General features: G+C 47.1%; 1 protein-coding gene across 3 annotated transcripts in view; it reads right to left on the bottom strand.

Moving 5' to 3' along the window:
• Nucleotides 1-16,689, bottom strand: part of NMI (N-myc and STAT interactor) — a 471,986-nt gene that overhangs the window by 213,077 nt on the left and 242,220 nt on the right. For all 3 annotated transcript variants that reach the window (XM_069616491.1, XM_069616490.1, XM_069616492.1), the window contains exon 6: nucleotides 8,533-8,639. In XM_069616491.1, the coding sequence (XP_069472592.1) occupies nucleotides 8,533-8,639 (107 nt within the window). The remainder of the gene's footprint in view (nucleotides 1-8,532; nucleotides 8,640-16,689) is intronic.

Genomic DNA, 16,689 nt, shown 5'->3' with positions numbered 1-16,689 from the left:
GAAACTGAGCTCTTAGAATCCCCGATATCCGAACCTGAGGTCCAAGAGGCAATTAAAAGACTAACTATAGGTAAATCCCCCAGAGAGGACGGTTATACCGCTGGGTTTTATAAAACCTTCAGCAACCAACTGACACCATTCCTGACAGAGCTCTTTAACGAGATATTAGAAACAGGGACGGCCCCCGACTCCTTTACGAAGGCGCTTATAACAGTGATCCCAAAGGAGGGAAGGAACCCCAAACTTTGTGCTTCATACCGCCCAATTTCATTGCTCAACTTGGACGCAAAAATTTACACCAGGGTTCTAGCCGCTCGATTAGAAGTACTGATCCCTCACCTCATACACAATGACCAAGTTGGATTTATACTGGGTAGGCAAGGGGCTGACACCATGCGTAAGACTCTTCATCTCATCCATGCATCACGAGAACTACCAAGTGACCCTGCCCTCCTGTCAATAGATGCAGAAAAGGCGTTTGATAGAGTGGAGTGGGAATTCTTGAGGGCAGTCCTTCGCAAGGTGGGAACAGGGCCGAGATTTAGGAAAGCGATACAAGCAGTATACACATCCCCAACGGCATCTATCTCTGTTAATGGGGAATACTCCAGATGGTTTGCATGGGACGTGGTACTAGACAGGGGCGCCCCCTCAGCTATACTTTTTGCACTCTCCCTAGAACCCCTGGCCCAAAAGATACGATCCGACTCCAGAATAGAAGGCACGCGATTGGGAACAAAAGAATATAAGATAGCACGTTATGCTGTTGACATACTTCTACACATTACCAACCCCTCTGTATCTGTCCCTCATGCTCTCCAACTATTAGAAGAATATGGTAAACTCTCCGGGTTTAAGGTGAAAAAGACTAAATCAATATTGTTCCCCTTGCAAGGAACAAAAGAGGAAAACGAAACCAAGTTCTTGCCCTTAAGCCTCAAACTCAAACACTTTGCCTTCAAATACTTAGGCATCCAGATCACCAAAAACATAAAGGACCTATACGAAGCCAACTTTCCCTCCCCTCCTCCAGAGCTTCTCGGCCGATCTGAACAGGTGGGACAAACTCACGATTTCGTGGTTAGGGCGGATTAACCAAAAACAAAGAGGTGATGGCTGGAAGGTTTAGAATGAATCTTAACCACTGGCATTGCTCGGGGCAACCCTCCAGACCATCGTTCTTCGCCTGCCAAGCCATTACAAAAGGGGAAAGACCATATGCAAATCAGGCTTGGCCCCACCCCAAAGGGGGCAGTCCAGCCCGAACTGCTAGGTCACATCCCTTCTGCACGAGACCACAAGCATCCCCAAACATGTTTCACCCTTGTTGGGGCTCATCAGTGAGGAGTAGCTTGGGTCTCTAGGCCCAGCAGGCAAGGGACCCACGTCTGGGCATACCCGTCCCACTCGGGGTGACAAAGCAAAAACAAAGAGGTGATGGCTGGAAGGTTTTGTAACGCTCACCTGAATCCCTCGGAGGCGCAGGTCCGGGCTGGGAGATTTCAGTGTCTTCTAGGGTCACGCGCAGGCCTCTGGTAACACCCTGGATGGGCCCTCTCCTCACCGTAATTTTGACCTGGAGGGTGAGGTGTCTGCAAGTAGGAGAACAAGGGGTTAATGTATGTCTGATTGGCCAATCTGACTTTCCCCTTTCTGGACTCCCCACGTTATTCGTAGGCTGAATGTGCTCACCTTAGATAGGTGAAAGCGGAGCTCTCCATCCTGCGTCTGTGCAGGGGCGCTAATGCCAGTTGCTTCACTGGTTAATAGCCCAGCCTCTTGATTGCAGAGGATGAAGTCGGGGAGCAAGGCCGTCGTTAGCCGCACGAACGGTAATTGCTTGAATATGGAGTTTTATTTATATGTCCACTTAAATGTCTCTTGCCTTTGCAGGTCCGGTATGCAGATAAGGTAAGCGAGAAGAATGCCGGAGCTCGTGAAGGCACGTAAGCAAAAGAATGTTATTCGAAGTTAAATGCACTTCTTATTGTCTCTTTTCCCTTTTTCAGGTAGCCGTAGCAGCCGGCGTTGGAGATGGACACCGAGGTACGTGCCGGAGTATGGGCAAGCAGATTACAGCTAGAAGGCACGTGAGTAGTGATGGCGTACAGTGCCCCTAATGATGTCCTTCTTGTTTTTGCAGGTGCGGTTAAACAGCGCTTGGCGGAGATCGAGGCGTACGTGGCACAGGTAAGCAAAATTATCACAGAGGTTCACTAACCAATGTTCTTTGTTTCCGCAGGGTTGCCGGAGTATGAAGAGTGCGGTACGCGGCCTCGGAATGCACCGATGGACGAGGCAAGTGCAGCGCTGGTTTTGCCTTGTCCTAACCTGGTGTCCTTGTTCTCTTTCAGACGCTGCTGAAGACTGAAGACTGGTTTTCCGGGAGGTAAGACTAAAGATTTCTTGTTCACAGATGCAGAAGCTGAAGATTCTCTGGAGCTGACACGGTGAGCGTCCTGCTGCTAGTGCAGAATAACGCGAAGCACGTTGCACTGATCGGGTGTGGTTTAAATAGGCCACTGGAGTGCTTAGGTGTCTCCTTCCACAGCCTCGCCCAGGCAAGAAAGAAGTTCCAGCTTCCAGAACAGTTCCAGTATCCAGTCCCAGGGAGTGGTGCTGGCCACACCCAGAAGGTAAAGTAGTTCCAGCCAGGAATGGATGAGGATATCATCCTACAGGTAAGTGAGCAGCATGGTCTGCAGCAGGTAGGTCCACCCAAGCACCATTCCTCTCAATATGAGCCCGGCGCTTCCTGTGCCGGGACTGGGTTCCCTTATGAGCCTGGCGCCACTGGCGCCAGGACAAGGTCCAAAAGGCCCCTGTGGGGACCGGCTGGTGCCTGGAATGGAAGTTGTGACCCTGCTTCCAAGGATGTTGGGCTGGATCTGTCTCTTTGGAGGCAGCGGTCATGACAGGTTTAGACTGAATCTTAACCACTGGCATTGCTCGGGGCAACCCTCCAGACCATCGTTCTTGGTATGGGCGGATTAACGCCATTAAAATGGAATGCCTCCCCCGATTCCTGTACCCTTTCCAGATGCTACCTATTGAGATGCCAAATGCGTTTTTTGACGAAGCTAAAAAACGTATGCTTAGGTTCCTCTGGCAGGGAAAAAAGGCGAGGATTGCATTCAATACTCTGACGCTTTCCAAAGACAAAGGAGGGGTAGGTCTCCCCGACCTGCGAACATACTACAAAGCCTCACAACTACGCATCCTTATCCCACACTTACGTGAACACAATCATCTACAATGGGTCCACATGGACAACCACTACTTCTCGCCGGCCACTGTGTCTGAATGGCTATGGACCCCTCACAAAAGGATACAACAGAAAATTAAGGGCCACCCGATACGGAGTACCATCTGGAACATCTGGCAACCAAGCAAAGGAATGAACAAGATCACCACCTGGCCATCCCCACTTAGCCACTTATGGTCCCCTGGCATAAACGATCACATACCCAAGGTAGGGAGATTCCAATCATGGTACGAGGCGGGATTCGAAAGGGTAGGGCAACTCCAGCAGAAGGGCAAATTCATTACTCTCCCAGACCTAACTGATGCCCTAGAGATAGGCCCATTATCCACCTTCCAATACATCCAGATAAAAGGAGTCCTCACAAAATCCACATGGAAAGAAAAACTGCAGAGAACTCACACCATTCGAACAACTCTTGGATTCTAAGTCTGAAATGAAGAGTTTGATATTGGCTATGTACAAGGAACTTATCGAAGCAGGCACCGGGTCCACGGAACATCTTAGAAGCAGATGGGGGAGAGACTTAGGAGAGGAGATAGACCCAGAACAATGGGAATGATATGTAAAAACGCATCCAAGACGTCCTTATCTAGCCAATATAAATCACACGCCATCAAACTCCTACATAGATGGCAATACGACCCACTCAAATTGTCCAAGATGTTTCAGACTCTGAGCCCGAAATGTTGGCGAGAATGTGGAGAAACTGCCGACTACTGGCACATGTGGTGGAGCTGCCCACGCATTAGAGTATTCTGGGAGGAAGTCCTGGCATGGATTAAGAGAGAGACGTTGACCCACGTTTGGTTCTCTTCGGAATGGAAAAAAACAAGGACGAATGGATTAGATTTAGGGGTCTTGCCCCACACCTATTATTAGCTGCCCGTGCGCTGCTAGTAACAAAATGGAAATCCAAAAAGGTTCCAAGTAAAAAGGAATGGATCAATTTATCAACCAACATCTATACAATGGAATTGATCACAGCTTCCCTGCATAACAAAGCACTGCAATGCGAGATCTTATGGTCGGAGTTTCGAAGCACACACTTCTCCGAGACGATGGACTCCCAACCCGAAGACACTACATGTTCTTAAATGAACCAAGAATCCCAAAACATTCAATGCAAGCCAGCTAAGACCCAAGAATCAAGGAAACCTCATAATAGTGAACCGAACATTATCCGCTTTGAACATGTCAACAGAGAAAAGATGCCGCAATGATGTCTGCCCAACCACGGGGAGGGAGGGGGGTGGGTATGGAGAATGTTACTCTGATTGTTACTACTAAAGATCTGATACGAACGCAAGGACGATCAACTGTATAACGAGACTCTAGTTTTGTTCTTTTGATGTAACCACATGCTAACAGAGTTGTAACAAGTGAAACACTCAAATTTTTTGTTCTTTTTTTTTTGTTTTTCTGTTTATTTTTGTTTCAAAATCAATAAAAACAAATAATAAAAAAAAAAAGAATACAAGATACATGAGTGGGAAAAACAGTGTCTCACTCTCTCCAGGCAAAGAAATCAAGTCCTCAGGATCCAGAAAAGTTGCTGGGGGTCTCTAAGGTAGAGAGGAATTAGCACATTTCTGAGAATTCTCCCTAACAGACGGTTTACTGCATTGGTAGCCACATGAACATACAAAATCATTTTATTTGAGCCCTTGTTGTATTGTTACAGTTGGAATGGTTATTCCAGCTATGTGTTCTCTGACTTAGACCTCACAAACGGCCTTGTATGAGAAGGTGGAACTAGTTTAGGCTAGATGAGGTTCTACCAGATACCTCAATACACACCACTTGGACGTGCCAGCAAAGGTGGAGCTTGGTTACCCTTTGCGGATTTACCTTGAATGGTGATTAGAGGGCTGGGCACATCCTCTTTCCTCTATATGTACATCTGGTAAGATCCGGAACCATTCCATAGAAACTACCTGGAACTAAGTCCAGAGAAGCATAAGAGATGGGGACTTCGTAAGAGACACCTTGCTGAAGCTGTGCCGACTTCTCCTGAGCATCCCAAGGCAAAGCGATGCCACTCTTTATCCTTCCCATCCAATGGGAATAGCGCAATCCTCTGGCCCCACGACCCTGTATGCCCCCTGTAAAGAAGGCATGGTTTCAACAGTAAGACAGACACAAGTGACCACAGTTCAAGGCTGTTTATTGAACTTTAACAAGGGTGTGATAAACACCTGTGTAGACCTAAATCTATAGATGGGAGCAAGCTAAAACCATCAACTAATAATGCAGTCCTAGTGGAGTCTCGTAAAAATAAAAGGGCCTATACTAAAATAAACTATTGCCAATCCTTACTGCTAAACATACATAGTGAGGGATATTGTTCATGAAAAAGAAAGAAATGTTCACAAAATTATATGTCAGGATGTTCAGGCCATTGGCCTCCCTTCCCTATGTTTTCAGCACGAGACAAGGCAGTTAACTCGAGCATAGCACACCCTCTGGATTCTTCGGCACGAGGACACAGTTCCGTTACCAGCATTAGGGCCTTCTGTGATGCAAGTCTCTTTGCTTTTTCAAAGTCTCTTGACGCGGAGGTCCTGATGTACAAGAACAAAATAAACAAAGTTCCTCTTCTCTTTCGAGTGTTCAATTCGGGTGTCTCACCCTGGGTCCCCCCCAACCAGGCTCATATTCCCTTTTTTATCACAGTCAGTATTGTGGATCTCCCTCTTCCGGGCTCAGATCCCCCTTTTTCCAATGGTTAGAGAATACTCTTTCTCGGGTGACTCACGGTTCACCCCGGATCCCCCTCAGCCAGGCTCAGACCAAATGTAGCAGGCATTCAACTATTTAAGGCTTTAGAATGTGCACAGGATTAAACTTGACCCGTTGCAGGACCACTTCAATCTCAATTTTCCCCTTTCTTTAGTTGCCAATTAATTGGATACCTGACAGAGGCCTTCGAGTGAGCACCCACGTGGCACTGGATCACTCTGTCTATACCATCTTATTTGGCCTCCCAAAGTTCAATCGCTTCTCTGGTTTTCAATTATATTTGCGTTGTTCTCACATACGTTTCACACGCTATTCTCTTTAGATTTCTTCATACAATGTTGCAGCTTGCAACCTTGTTCTCAACACAGGCTGGTTTGGTATCAGTCTCTCTCCGACTCACCGGCTGGGTTGTCTTTACTGGCGCTCCTTTGTTGTAGGAGCCAAGGACAGTACCACAGCGGCAGCCGCTCCTCCCCGCCTTGGTTGTCGACGCAGGAGAGCCCTGGGTACCTCCAACACTAATGCAGGTTTGATGAGCTTTAGTTCCCGGTCTTAGGTTTCTTATTTTCCAAGGTTTGTGAAAGTAAGAGTCTGAAAAGGTCAAGGGCACTTCCCCTCCTTGCAACCCTCTCTGGTCCCGCCGTCTTTCTCCTCGTAATAAACTGCCATTTTGGAACCGCTTTTTCCTCGTGCGCTTTGCCGCCCCCAGTGTGCTTTCGTGCTCTGCCTTTTATCCGTGTGGGGGAAGTGTGATGGAAGTCAGGTGTGTGTAATGATCAGTAACTGCCTGACCACTGTAATGGGACATGTCAGGTATACGGCTCTGGTGTTAGTCCATTTTCGCTCATGGTGAGCTGTCCGTGAGAAAGTGTTTGTGCCGCGATAGGGGGGTGGAGGGTTGAGTTCCTAGGTATCCTACCTAGGCGGATGGGGAAAAGGTGTTGCAGGGAAGGGGATACCGTGTCTCACCTTCCGGTGTCCCACTTCCACTGCCCGATGACCTCGCATCCAGGTGATCCTCCCACACTGGTCCACCCCCAGAACTGGATCCAAAAGTGATAGCCATGTCCTGGCCACCTGGATGACAGATCCCCGGGGACTAGCGGGTGAGTCACCTTCAGGTTTCTCACACCCCCTAGAATGCCCTAGACTGTGTACTCTACCAGGACAGAAATGGGAGCCCATGCTGCCTTTCTGAATCCAAACGGCCTCTGCTGCTGTTGCTCAAAAGGGATTTCTCTGCCATGGAAAGCCTTGGACAAGACTTCTGCAGCGGTTCTTCCATGAGGGACCTTTCTGGGTCCAGCCTGGCAGTCATTTGTATTGACTGGTGCATTATCTGACGAGTTTTAAACAGTCACAATCTGCATCCTCACTACTGCGATTGCTGCTATCAAGACCAGCTCTTAGTGGGAAATCTTGTTATCTCCAGGGATTCTCCTTTAAACCCCTGCTATAGGAGTCAGCACTGTCAACAAATCTAAATCCTGACACCAGAACCATACCCTGCCATATTGGTTTAGTTGTTTCAGCATGGGGCCTTCCGTTGCAGACTCCTGACCATTTGGCATTGAACTGTGAATCCTCCAACTTCTGATGCAGAGCTCACTCTGAAATCTTGAAGTTGGTTCCTTCAGCTCCTCTGGCATGGGGGGCTCTGACTGGAAATCCTGTGTTTTTACCCACGGACTAACATTAGGCTACTGAAAGGCATTGGGAACTAGTCAGCAAATCACAGTTGAGCTTTTTTCTAAGGGGAAATAACTGAACACTACAATTGAGAGGATTTTGTTCTGAGTCTTAAAAACAAGTCCTTAGAGAAGTCTCCCTAACAAGGCCCATGAGGGAGAAAGGAGTATTATAATTCCAGTGTAGAGGGGTTTAGGGCTGGCATTTTCTGTGGACAGGAAGCTCTTGCCCATCTGCCACAGGGGGGCCTCCAAAAACAAAGTGGCCATTTCAGGGCTTGTGTTCAGATAGAAATAAATCACTAGAAAGCATATGGTCGCCCCTTTTCTTGCAATACCTCTTTTGTTCTTGTTTGTCTTGAAAAACCTGAATCAAGATGCAGGTGGGAAGTATCTCTTTCTCTGCTCTGGGTGGTACCCAAAAGGGCATCTGGGAGGGATAAGGCGATTCACAATGATGCCCTTTGCACATGCAGCAGTGTGGTCACAGACCCAGTCTGATGAGGCAATCGTCTGTGTGTAAAAAACTGGGGTGGGTAGTGGACACAGAACAGTGTCTCCGACCCCTACCAATGGCTTCCCCAATTGTCCACTGTATGAAAATATTGGTAATTAGCTGCATTGAGGAAGTAGTGCAAGCGACACCATGAGGAGGTAATATCAAGGCAATGCTGCGGACCATTCAAATTTTGAAAAATACTATTCCTGATCGATTACTCAAAATATGAATGATTACAATATAGTAGTCAACAGTCAGCATTCCATACCCATAATCATTCCACTTAGAAAAACGATATACTTATTTTTCATGAAAAAATGTAATAGAAGATATTCATATACCTCAAATTTCAGTGCTGTTTTCAGTGGAACCGGCACAGACTTCACATCTACACGTTCAGTGTCCATGGTAACAGTGTGTCTTTTCTTTTTAATCAAGTTTTGTGCCACTGTATGGATATTGAAAAATATACATATTTGAAACAACATACACTTCTATTAAATAAATGCATAGAAAATGTGTACAAAAGAAAGCAGAAACCCCAAATACTTTGTTTTTTTTAGTTGCTTTTGTCTAATATTGCAGGCCTTTGTATCTAAAAAGACTATGAACAGCGATGAGAGGGCTTGAGGAAAGGTCCTTGTGAAGGAAAGGGGAAGTGTAGTATTGTGTCATCGTACTGCTGATGCCATGATTGAGAGGTTCTGGAATTGGATCAGGGGGACGAGAGTTCCGAGGATGATTTGAGGTGGAACAATGGAACCAGGGCTCACTGCTGTGATTGATACACTTATGCAATAAACATGATATTATATATACAATCACTTTTTCCCCAGGCAGAGGCAGGTGAGTGGAGCTGCAGTGCGTGGCCCCCATTTTGCAAGAAAAACACTTTAAAAAGTGTTTTGGAACCCCCATGTGCCCCGGCCACCATTTCCTGGATTCTCCCCCTCCAGCCCGCCTCCCATCCCGCCCACGGGCAGTGATTGGATCACCCTCATCCCATAACCAACCCTCCCAGGGCAGCCCTCTGCCCGGCAGCCCCTGCGGCTAAGGGCCCCAAGGCAAAGGGCGGCTCCAACAGAGGCGGCTCCAGAAAGTGTCTGCAGGTGTAACAGACACCAACAAAAACTGTAAGTGTGGCATGGGTGCGGTGTAGAGCAATTACTATACACCAGAAAGCCCCTGCCATTCTACCTTACCTTATCTTCCCATAACATAGACTGCCATAGACTTAGCCCATGCATACTTAGAAAGTTGTGTGACCACCAGCCGGATTTCAACCATGACAGTGTTTGAAATGTTGCCTTGCACTGCATCCTAACATACTAGTCAATGTTAACAAGTGTCACACCTGTAGGGCAGTGGGGACGCTAGCCTGTGTCGCATCTGGATAGGTTTGTAAATGTCAGCATCTGCATACTTGGATGGAATTAGGAAGGCTTAGCATACACCACACTTGATAGAACTCCAATTGAAATGTTAAATGATGGCATGCGCCACACCTAGTTAGAACTCCTAGATTTGCCTCACTTCTATGTTAGAATGTGCCACACTTAGAATTTGAGAACATTAGCCTGCGCCATATTTAGACAGGATTGTGAATGTCAGCATGTGCCACACTTAGAATTGAGAACATTAGCCTGCGCCGTATCTAGACAGGATTGTGAATGTTAGCATGTGCCACACCTAGACGGAACTCGATTGTTAGCATGTACCAAACTTACGCGGATTTCCTAGCTTCGCACTGCTTCACATCTGGACAATATTGTGAAGGATAGCGAGTGCCACATCTAGACGGAATTATGAAGATTACCAAGCACTACACTTAAAGGGAAATGAGAATGTTAGCATGTCCCGCACTTGGATGGAGTTCTGGGAACTGGCCTGTGCCGTATCTGGATGGTATTGTGAGGACTGGTGAGTGCCACACTCTGACTGAATTATGTAGGTCAGCAAGTGCCACACTTAGACAGAACTGCGAATGCTTGCATGTTAATGTCACATAACCCACTAACCGATATAACCTCAAACTCTCTGCATACTTAAAAAACTCACACAACCATCTCTCGCACAACAAGCCGCACGCACTTCACCATACTGCAACAACACATAAGCCGCACCAACAGCATACCCGGACGGACACCGATCCAATACTCGCACCAAGGCTCAGCACCCGGTGTCTTCCGAGTTGAAGCTGCCAACAGTACACCACTCCTCTCACTGTCCTACTCCCGCTTTACCTCACTAACCCATCCCACCTTCTCGTTTACAGATCCACCAGAGCGCCTGGGGACCAATTCCGTTGGTGACGGTGCGCTATATAAGTACCGATAACATAACAAAACATAATATGACCTGCATTACTGATGGTTGTACCTGCTTAGATTCACATGCCGTACATATAGTCTGACATCTATTGGTAACCGCGGAGTATGACATTTCTTTCGAGGATCGAAAGGTGACTCGTCCATATGGGCATGACTGTAATACTATCCCTAACATGATGTGTAGTGTACTTAAAATCCCTCACACGTCGAGGTCCCTCTGATTGTATTTTTCATGCCGTGAGGGAGCCTTGTGACCATCGTGAGTGAGTACAGAAAGAGAGACGAAGTAGTAAGATGTCTATGTTCCTTCCATCCGAGCAGGGAGGAGGGGGGGCGCATGTGAATCTAAGCAGATACAACCATCAGAAATGCTCTTACGTTAAGCAGTGCATGTCTTTGATGCTTGTGAATTTGCTTAGAATCACATGCTGTGCATAGACTAGCGAGCAGTACCCAGAGTTGGTGGTGGGATGTGAGAAGGTTCAGTAGTGAAAAGATGTCTTAGTACTGCTTGTCAAACCTGAGAATCAGACCTAGAGTGAGTGCCTTTGTTTTGTAAAGGTGTGTACAGAACTCCAGGTTGCCGCTTTGCAAGTGGACCCGAGAGGAACATTTGCAATGAATGCTATGGAAGCCCCAGTGTCCCGAGTAGAGTGTGCTCTAGGCTTAAAGAGAAGATCTCTCTTGGCAAGAGTGTAGCAGAGTGTGATGCAATTGGCAATCCACCTTGAGATGGTCGATTTAGAGACATGGTCCCCTTCTCTATCAGCCGCCACTGAAACGAAAAACTTGTTTGTTTTTCTTAGTGGTTTAGTTCTTTCCAGATAGTACATGACTGCCCTGCGCACATCCAGTGTGTGTAGGCTTCTTTCCGCCACGTTAGTGGGGTTCTGGAAGAATGTGGGTAGTTCTACTGACTGGTTCATGTGGAACTTTGAAATGTATTTGGGCACAAACCGTGGGTGAGTGTGCAGAACCACCTTATCCCTGTGAACTGCGACAGTGGGGTCTAAAATTGAAAGGGCCTGTAGTTCACTGACTGTTTGATCTTCGTGGGACAAGGCATGCAGTGTTTTGGTGGGAGCGCAGCGCTCAAGTCAATCTTTAAAGACAGTCAATCTGTTAATTGGAATTAATTTTATACAAGTCAAGTTAAGAAGTAACCTTTCAAAGCGCTTTCAGCTTGTTATAACTTTTAGGTAATTAGTTAGGTAATTAGATACTTGCAAAAGACATTGCATCCTGGCTTTACATCAATTGAAAGTAATTTCATTACTTGTAAAAACTGAAATTTGAAGCAACTGTAATCTGAATAGGATCAGAAGATCAGTAACAGTTTCTTACCTCATGAATAGAGGTTTTAAGTAAATCCTTCAAGTGATGCGCATAGCGGCGATAGAACTAAGTTTTTAGTTTTAATGTTATTCACTTGCGCATGCTCTGAAATGGAGAGCGCATTCTGACTATACGCTATGTATTAGTGAACTCAGATGCTTTCATGTACATACTGTGATTCAATAAGTGTTCATTTCAGTAAATACGCATGTCGTGTTGATTTAGGTTCGTTACTGTTTGCTCGCGCATGCTCAGATGAGGAGAGTTATCTGAGCATGTGCGGAGAAGTAGTGAAATGGACAATTTAATATTGCGCAATCCCAATGAACTAGTGTTTACGGCATCGAGTGATCGCAACCAATCGCCGTTGATATTTGAGTGGGTGATTAATGTTTAAATATCTTGGCGCAAATTCAGTAAATATAAAAGAACAGCAGTTTTCATAAGTCTTGCGCAGATTCAAATAGTAAAAATAAACCGTCTCTTCCAATACGCATGCGTAGAAGAGTTCATGAGAAGAGTTGTTTCTACACGCATGCGCAGAAAATATGAAAGCAAAGAGACAGTGACTTTGTAACATATGAGAGGAAACATTCAAAAGGCTCTTCATAAGAAGACGTTTTTTTCCTTTAATCTTCTTTCACAAAGTAACTGTTTAGTTTCAATACACTAGACATGAAACTGAGATTGAGAGCATTCTAAGTAATATGTTTTAACAGCAGCATCCTTTCTTGGTTGAAGAAGCAAAGGTTAATGGTTAAAGCAAGTGTGAAATACTAGGTTTTTAAGGAACTTGCAACTTGAACTAATTTCAGTATAATTTCATGAACTTTAAGTGAGAGAGTCATGGAAAGCAAAACCTCAGTATAATTGCATTCAGAAGTTTTCTTCAGTTTTCATCAATCCATTCTGAAGCAATTACAATACAAGCCTTCCAGCTCTTCAGGGAGGCTATACAGGTATTTCTAAAATCTTAAGGGGGTTAGTGGGAGAAAAGTAATAAGTTAATGAGATTTTAACGTAATTTGTTTTATCCTCTGCAGGTTCTCGACAACAAGAAGAGTGACCTGTGTCTTTTGTTGTTTTCTCCACTTCCCCCTTTCCCTTGGAGTTGTTAAGATTTCTGCTTTTTTATTTCAATAGTTGACTGCACAGCTCTGGGGGATTGTGGGGGCTCAGCAGCTTCAGGACCGGACAGAGGTGAGCCCCCCCACCCCATGAGAGATGCGTCCGTTGTGAGAGTGGCTTCTACCGCGGGGGTAGTGAAGGTCTTCCCTTTCAAGAGGTTTTCCCTCGACCACCACTGCAGAGAGAAACCGAGGGCTGCCAAGACAACCACTAGATAGTCCCATTGTCCGCTGGCCTCACACCACTGGCTGTTGAGCCACTCTTGCATGGGGCGCATGCGCAAACGTGCATGAGGGACCAAGGATATGCTGGACGCCATCATTCCTAGCAGTCGCATGGCCTTGCGTACCATCACCTCTCAACCGGCTACATACTGAGGGTTCTGAAACAGCATGTTTTGAACCCTCTCGTTGGAGGGGAAGACAAGGCCGTCTTCTGTCCGAATTAAGGCCCCCAAAAATTGCTCGACTTGGCTGGGGTCCAGGCTGGATTTCTTCTCGTTTATGGAGAATCCCAGGCTGAAGAGTAGGTCTATCGTCTTTTGGGTGTTTGACAGGCATGTTCCGTAGGAATCCCCTGTTATGAGCCAGTTGTTGAGGTAAATATATACTGGGATGAATTGCCTGCGCAGGTGAGCTGCTGCAACTGCCAGTACCTTTGTAAATACTCTTGGGGCTGAGGCAATGCCGAAAAGGAGGACCTTGAATTGATAGTGTTTGTCTTCTATCATGTATCTTAGTTATTTCCTGTGTGCTGGGAACAATGAAATATGAAAGCATGCATCTTTCATCTCCAATGTTGCCATGTAATTCCCTTGCGTTGGCAGAGAGATTACCTCTTGCAGCGTTACTATCCAAAACTTTTGTGGTTTGACAAATTTGTTCGCTGGGCGCAAGTCTAGCACAGGGCGCATGGTGAGACCCTGTTTGGGTACAAGGAACTACATTGAATAAATACCCTTGTTTACCCGTAGAACGGGGACGACTTCGATTGTACCCTTTTCCTGCAGGATCTGGACCTCTTGCAGCAGGATACTGATGTGTTCCGGTGTTAGACGCCTGTACTTTGGTGGTCTGAATCGAGGTGGCCGGCTGAACTCGATGCAATAACCGTGGGTGACGGTCTTGAGCACCCACTGGTCTGTGGTTATCCCCTCCCATGCATGTAAGAAAGAGGTTATACGTCCCCCGACTGGGGAAACATGGGAGGGGACCCGGATCTGTGAGTCATTTCTGACTGGAGGCCGGGGAGCCTCTAGGGGTGGCATTGCGACCCCTTCCTTTCCCACGGCGTTGTCCTCTAGAGGGATACTGATTTGAGGCAGCAGACCCTTGTCTTGAGGACCATGCGTTACCCGTATTGTATTGGTTATGCGGGGAACGAGAATAGGACTGTCTGCGAAAGGAGCAGCGAAAGGAGCAGCGAGAACTCCACCCCCCCCCCCGTCTCTGTTGAAAGGGCTTTTGAGTGATTTGATTCAAAGATTACAAAGTCTTTTCTTTTTTCTTGGCAGTTTCTAGTGCCTCATCAAAAGCCTTTCCAAACAGGTTAGAATCCTCCACCGGTTTGTTGATGAGAGACGCTTGTGTCTCCGGCTTGAACCCCGAGTTCTTCAACCAGGTGTGACGTTTGAAAAGGGTACCCTGGGCCAGGGTTCTCCCTGCTGTCCCTGCAGCATCTAAGGTGTTTTTTAAGATGTTATGGTTTACTTACTTACCCTCTGATATGATTGTGAGCAGACGAGAACGCACTGGTTCAGGGACCTGCTGCAGGTTCCATTGAACATCCGAATAGCTGGCAAACAGCGTGGTATTGTTGGCAATCCAGGTGGAATATGCTGCCACATTAGTAATTCGCTTCCCTAGGACATACAATTTTTTGCATTCCTTGTCCGGTGGTGCCACACCTGTGGCCAAGGGTACCCCTGCCCTCTTCCTTGTTGTAGTGACTACAAGAGGGAGGGGCAATTTCTCCACCTGTGGATTCACAGCCCAGTTCTGTGAAGTTGCTAGTAAGGAAGGGGCGATGCGCCTGTTAATTGAGTTAAGTAAAGGGATAGCCTGGCTGGCAGGAGGCTTCTCCTTTAGAATATCCTCTACAAAATCCGAGTCTTGCACTGCCTCTTGCGTGGCTATCTGGAAATGTTTGGCTGCTTTTTTCAGAATGACATTAAATGCCATCTGATCATCTATAGGAGATGCCTGACGCAGGGGTGAAGAGGATGGATATCAGGATCGTGGTCGGCGTAGGTGACAGCCATGACGGGTGGTCCACTGGTGGCTCCTCCCCCCAAACTGGGGCCTGGTCAATTGGATCCTCAAAGGGATCATCTTCTTGCAAATAGGGGTCAAGAGGAACTTCCTCTGGTTCTGTCAGGTCAAAGACCTCCTCATGAAGAGGGCCCGAGGTTCTCTGGAATTTGGCCACTGAGGGTTAAAGGTCTTCTTCACTAGGCCTTTTGGGTGTGAACCTTTCAGGGAAGTCCACACCTTTTGCAAGCCTATTCATTCAGTCTTCAAATTTTCCCCTGGTCCATAAAGAGTCCATGGTGGGGGAGGGCTCCTCCTGAGGATCTACCTGCCTAGAACGTCGAGATTTTTCTGAGAGAGTACTGGATAAGGGCTGTGGACTCTCAGAATATTCATCCTGTCTTTCCCGGCATGTGGATGTGTCTTTCGACTTGTCCTTGGGTTTTCTGGCCACCGAAACAATATTTGAGAGACTCTCACGGATGTTCACTGCTTCTGGGAGGGGTTTAGGCTGTTGAAGCGGCCTCGCCGTAGATTTCGACGGAGCCTGAACCTTATGCATCAGCACGCTCTTAGGAGGCGTCTCGACGGCCTTGTGACTTTTGGTGCAGGCGCCCTTATCTGCAGAGTGTCTGGAAGCATTCCGCTTACGCGGTTGTGGGGAGGGCTGCCGACTGCATGGATCGGCGGATGCTATGGAGGAACTTGGTGTACCTGTTGGCGTCTTAGACCACTTTGACGAATCCGTTGAAGCAGTACTGGGGGTTGTGTGCTTCCTTTTATGATTAGCGGGTGCGTCCCTGTCTCCGGGGTGTACATTCCCCATAGCAGAACTATCGTCCCGCCTGGTGGGGCTGTGGATGGACAGTTCGGAGCGCGATCGCTCCGATGAGAGGTCAATAGCATCCGTATCGGAGCCACGGCCGTTGCTTACCTCCTCATCACTCTCGGCTCCTGCGGCGATGGGGGAGCTACCCTCCGCCTGCATCATGGCATAGGCTGCCCACCGCTTAACTCGACGCTCCTTGATCGTCCTACAATGCAAGAGATGACAAGATCGACAGGACGCCTCATGGTGATCGAGAGGGAGACAATTATTGCACCTCCGGTGCGTGTCCTTCCAGGGGTACTTGCCCTTACAGGAAGGGCAACATTTAAATGGTGTCATGTCCATAGCTCAGGTGTATTAAAGCAACGGCAAAACCAAAAGGGACAAAGAAAAGGGAGCAGGAAAGACATTCTTGATAAAGAAAGAGACCCCTGGAGCCCACTCTCCCTACTGTAGATGTTGGCCAGAAGGCCCAGCCATGTGGTCGACAGCGTCGACCGGAGCACCAGCCGTCGAAGTCTGTTCTTTCACTGTCGTTGATGGTGGTTGAGAAGTGATCGTTGACGAGGGGACAAATTATATATAAACGACCAGAGGTCTGGAAAGAATATAATTTAGCAATTTGTA

This window comes from Ambystoma mexicanum, chromosome 9 (genome assembly GCF_040938575.1).
Source record: "Ambystoma mexicanum isolate Mex_15411 chromosome 9, UKY_AmexF1_1, whole genome shotgun sequence".
Taxonomy (NCBI): domain Eukaryota; kingdom Metazoa; phylum Chordata; class Amphibia; order Caudata; family Ambystomatidae; genus Ambystoma; species Ambystoma mexicanum.
The sequence above is the reverse complement of the archived record's forward strand: the minus strand, read 5'-3'. Positions and strand labels throughout refer to the sequence as shown.